Source organism: Oryza glaberrima, chromosome 3, assembly GCF_000147395.1.
Source record: "Oryza glaberrima chromosome 3, OglaRS2, whole genome shotgun sequence".
NCBI classification, from domain to species: Eukaryota; Viridiplantae; Streptophyta; class Magnoliopsida; order Poales; family Poaceae; genus Oryza; species Oryza glaberrima.
In genome coordinates this window covers 14,892,157-14,897,034 of record NC_068328.1, presented here as the reverse complement: position 1 = coordinate 14,897,034, position 4,878 = coordinate 14,892,157, and the positions used below count along the sequence as shown (strand labels likewise).

At 45.9% G+C, this 4,878-nt stretch overlaps 1 protein-coding gene across 1 annotated transcript; it reads right to left on the bottom strand.

Moving 5' to 3' along the window:
* Positions 1-4,878, bottom strand: LOC127766968 (phospho-2-dehydro-3-deoxyheptonate aldolase 1, chloroplastic). Its single transcript, XM_052292158.1, has 5 exons — positions 4,186-4,878; positions 3,798-4,075; positions 2,351-2,627; positions 2,014-2,259; positions 1-567 (listed from the first exon to the last, which is right to left on the bottom strand). The coding sequence occupies exons 1-5, from the start codon at positions 4,768-4,770 to the stop codon at positions 286-288; spliced, it is 1,668 nt and encodes a 555-aa protein (XP_052148118.1). The 5' UTR covers positions 4,771-4,878; the 3' UTR covers positions 1-285.

The window sequence follows — 4,878 nt, the reverse complement described above, 5'->3', positions numbered from 1 at the left end:
TTATTCACAAAGCCTTCTTCTATCTTGCATTTTATTCTCTTATCCATGATAGAAACATAGAAAAACCGAAATGTCAAAGCCTTTCAGCCTGGCATGATATTACAGAGCATATATATACCAACTGAAAAGTTACAACAGAAAAAAAAGCTCGCAAAATATAGGATTTCACCAAGAGCATCCCACCAACAAATGGAATAGGCGTCGTCGAGTTCTTGCTGCAGCTATCTTATCTACCCCGTTCGTCATTCCTCCGTCTTCCCCTGGTTTCCCTTACCCATTTCAGATTCAGACACCGAAGGGTGGCAACGGCAACATGTTGTTCAGCTTCGACGACCGGATCCTCTTCCTCCTCAGCCTCTCGGCGATGATGAAGGAGAGCTCCAGCGACTGGGACGCGTTCAGCCTCGGGTCGCAGTGGGTGTGGTAGCGGTCACCCAGGTCATCGAAGGTGACGGTTCGGGATCCGCCGATGCACTCGGTTACGTTCTGCCCAGTCATCTCGAGGTGGACACCTCCTGGGTGGCTTCCTTCTTGATCATGCACATCGAAGAATGCTCGTACCTCGGCCTGTCATAGATTACAAGCTCATGATTAGTCAGTCTGATAATTGCATGGGCCTGAATGCAGAATACAACATTTTTAAAAGGTACATGTCAAACAATCAGTTGAGAATCATTGAGCAGATATATCTATCACTGGATAGCTATTGCCAGTCTTGCGGTTCAACGACTAAAGTCTTATTAAGTAAATATTGACGAGTCTTGGATTATAGTTTGTGACCAAATCTCATTTTTTTCCTTCGTCATTCCAACATGCAGAACATCTGCTCTTTCGGATTTGTGTTGTCAGCATCTTCCAATAGAATCCTAATATCCCATAATCAACATTAAGGTGACAAGGACTGTTTTGGTCTGTACACTGTTACACCTAATCGTTCGTTGAATGCGTCAAGCAATTTTCTATCGGCATAATGTATACTATAAGAGACCCATTATTTTTAATGCCTTTCAGTTGATTTAAAAGTCCTGAAGACTCATGAAGTCCAGAAGTCCTGTGATGTCACCATCCTCTGCCCTTGAACTTACACTACCCACAGATAGTATTTCTCTATTCACTACTACCTCTGTTCTAGGATGCAGCAATCTAGGATGGAATGAGACCCATACTAGGACAATGTATGTCCAGATACATTATCCTAAGATGGTTGTTACATTCTGGACGGAGGGAGTAGCCATTGTCACCATGGCATTAGTTGCAGGAAAAAACTCAGTAGATGCCCCATGCGCCCAAATATTCTTGAATGACAAGATATTTCAACCTCCAATACTCCCCAATCAGTTCCCACATCAAGAAGTGGTTTCAGTAGATCAATTTCTATCATACCATTGGACCCACTTCACTAAAAACCATTTAACTGACATGTACCACTTGTGACCACCTATGATAGAGACCAAAAGATCTTTTCTCTATTGTACGGCAGTACTAGTCCACTAGCCACCTTCGCAATGAAACAACATATGATAGTTGATAGGTACCAGCATCTATACCTAACGCAACATTCTACTCCACCATTAGTATGTCTTTTTGTGGTCTAGATTATCCCCAGGGAATACAAATTTGAGCTAACACTGACCACCCACCAACCTTTTTTATTATAGACAACTAATGATCATCTAGTTAAACGAATAATTTTCAATAGCAGTCCCCCCTATGGATTCTGAACTGGAACATCTGAAACAAGTAGTGGAATATAACACGCTACACCATCATCATCAACATTGCCATTTGACAATGCATCAGCTAGTTAGCTCATACAATGCTCCCCAGAAAATTCTTCTATTTTCATGAGTACACGCCCAAAACGTGTTCCTCTTTCTGTTCTTTTATGTTGATAGGGTAGCATACCAGCTAAGAACGTCAAGAAAATCTAAATCTTCTTTCGAATTGTTTATATATTTTGTGGATGCAATTGTACAATAAAACAGACACGGTGTATCGAAAAACAGAACTTACCAGAATGGAGTCAAAGGGGCGTGTCTTCAGACCACAAGGAGCCTTGATGGTGTTCCCGTGCATTGGATCAGTAATCCATGTGACAATTTGTCCAGCGTGGCGGACCGCACGGATAAGATGAGGTAACTTGACCCTCATGTTCTCTGCCCCCATCCTTGTGATGATGGTAATTCTCCCAGGCTTGTTTGATGGGTTCAAAATCTCAATCAGCTTCACCAACTCGGTTGGGTTCATTTTGTCACTCACCTGCAATCCATATTTTGTGAGCGTTTTTTCTATGTCAGCAAGGGTTGGGTGAATTTAACTCTGTAAATATGAAGTTGGGTCTAAAGGCAACCTTGATGCCAAGAGGGTTGGCAACACCCCTGAGGAACTCAACATGAGCACCATCGAGCTGGCGAGTGCGTTCGCCCACCCATAGCATGTGGGCAGAGCAGTCGTAGAAATGACCAGTTGTGGAGTCCTGACGGGTCAGAGATTGTTCATAGGGTAGGAGAAGGCACTCATGTGAGGTCCAGAAATCAGTACTTGTCATCAACGGGTGGTCCACTGTTAGCCCAGCAGCAGACATAAAGCCAAGGGCTTCATCAACCCTGTGTGCCAATTCACGGTACCTGCACCAGCATACCAACAATTGTCAGATCATTGGATAGCATGACAACTTACCAAATACTACCAAAAGCCTTTAGCATTTTAACAACTGTTATTGATAAATGATAACAGAGATTGACACAGAGCAAGATGGAATTATGAGGAGGACTAATTTCATATCCAAACAGTAGTAAGTGGAATCTAACTTCACTTGAGTTAGAACGGATACGATGAATGGTCCAATGCTTTCAAAGCCTCTCCTATAGAAACAACAGTACTAGAATAGTAGCAGAATGATGTAATCCAGTGCTTGTTTCTCCATTTAAACTATACTGCTTAGCCCAAGGAAATATTGCAATTACGTACCTTTGTTTTACAGAACCAAAGAAATTTATTGATCAATTATCAAACGTCAATAAACAAAAGACTGGTAATTTCTTTATATAGAGCACCTAAATATTTAGAAATTTGGATAACATGTTTCGATGACCAACTCTCATGGATTCCCTACCCGAAAGAAAAAGAATATAAATCATAATTTCCAATCCTAACCTACATCGTAAGAATGTATTATGCTGTAGCATCAATCGTTTGCAAACCAAGTTGTCACGTTATCTTGACAGGGAGGTATGTGGGAGCAATTGAACAACAACCCTTTAAATTCGACAACGACGCGATGCCAATTTTATCGCAGCAAAAGTTGCAAAACATCTACTAGGATCACCAAAAGCTATGTCAAACGAATTTGCTATATATTTGTCGACAAAATTTCCTCCAAAAATTTATCAAATGTAATTACAGTACAATCGTAGTGTAATTACACTGTAACTTGTATGTAATTACACTGTAACTATAATGTAACTTGTATGTAACTTTCAAGAATTTCTTGGTAACATGTTATTTCAGTAAAATAGAGGTCGTGGGAACAACTCTTTTCACATATATGTGTGCTGTGATTTTTTTCTTCTTCACCAGAACAAATCTTGTAAAAGATCTAACGATTCAAAATTACGTGAACTTACATACAAGTTACACTGTAGTTACATGGAAGTTACAGTGTAATTATATATAAGTTACAGTGTAATTACACTATAATTGTACTATAATTATATCTGTCAAATTTTTAGTAGAAAATTTGTCGATAAATGTATAGGTGGTCCCATGTCAAAAGTGCATGGAAGATCTCTTCTCACCTGTCGCCCTGCTCGCTGTGCTGGGTGAAATCGAGGTTCCACTGCGTCACGCGCTGCATGGCGGCGTATCCTCCGGTGGCGAAAGCGCGGAGGAGGTTGAGCGTGGCGGCGGACTGCGCATAGGCCCGAACCATCCTCTGCGGGTCAGGGATGCGGCTCTTCTCGTTGAACGCGTCGCCATTGATGTTGTCGCCCCTGTAGCTCGGCAGCTTCACCCCGTCCCTCTCCTCGAACGCCTCCGACCTCGGCTTCGCGAATTGCCCCGCCATTCTCCCAACCTTTTCAATCATACACACACGAATCGAATCGAATCGTAGAAAAAGGAATTGAGGGAATGCGTGATTGGATTTTGTTTTGGGAATTTTTGGATTGGGTGTACTAGTACTACCTTGATGACGGGCATTTGGCCGCCGAAGGTGAGGACGGCGGACATCTGGAGGAGGACGCGGAAGGTGTCGCGGATGTTGTTGCCGTTGAACTCCTTGAAGCTCTCGGCGCAGTCGCCGCCCTGGAGGAGGAAGGCGCGGCCCATGGCGGCGTCGGCGAGGCGCTCCTCCAGGTGCCTCGCCTCCCCGGCGAACACGATCGGCGGGAACGCCTCGATCGTCTTGAGCACCGCCTCCAGCTCCGCCGCGTTGGGGTACTCCGGCAGCTGCAGCGCCTTCTTCGTCCTCCAGCTGTCCACCGCCCACCTCGCCGGCGCCACCTGCTTCGTGGCCGCCGGAGCCGGAGCCACAGGCGCGGGCGCGGCCGCCACGGGGGCCTTCTCCGGCGCCGCCACCGACGGCGACGACGTCTTCGCCGCGGACGGGACGCCGACGGGCGGGTTCTTCGACGGCTCCGCCGCGTGTACGGCGCGCACGGCCGTGGCGCGCCGCTTCATCGTGACAAACGCCGAGGCCGTCGTCGCCGTCGCGCTGCGTGGAACCACCGCCGCCCCACCGGCCATCGAGGAGCTGGTGGCGAGCGACATTGCGGCGTGCGGGTAGGTAGTAGTTGGATCCAACAGTAGAAGAGAGGTTTCTCTTCTTCTCGGTAATGGAGGAGGCGGCGGCGGCGGCGGGTGGTGTCTCCTGAGGAG

Bases quoted from the DNA above. Each gene is read 5' to 3' on its own strand.
- LOC127766968 (XM_052292158.1), bottom strand. From the start codon at position 4,770: ATGTCGCTCGCCACCAGCTCCTCGATGGCCGGTGGGGCGGCGGTGGTT. The intron at 2,628-3,797 runs GTGAGAAGAGAT...ATGCTGGTGCAG, and splicing joins CACAGCGAGCAGGGCGACAG to GTACCGTGAATTGGCACACA. The intron at 568-2,013 runs GTAAGTTCTGTT...AATCTATGACAG, and splicing joins GCCCCTTTGACTCCATTCTG to GCCGAGGTACGAGCATTCTT.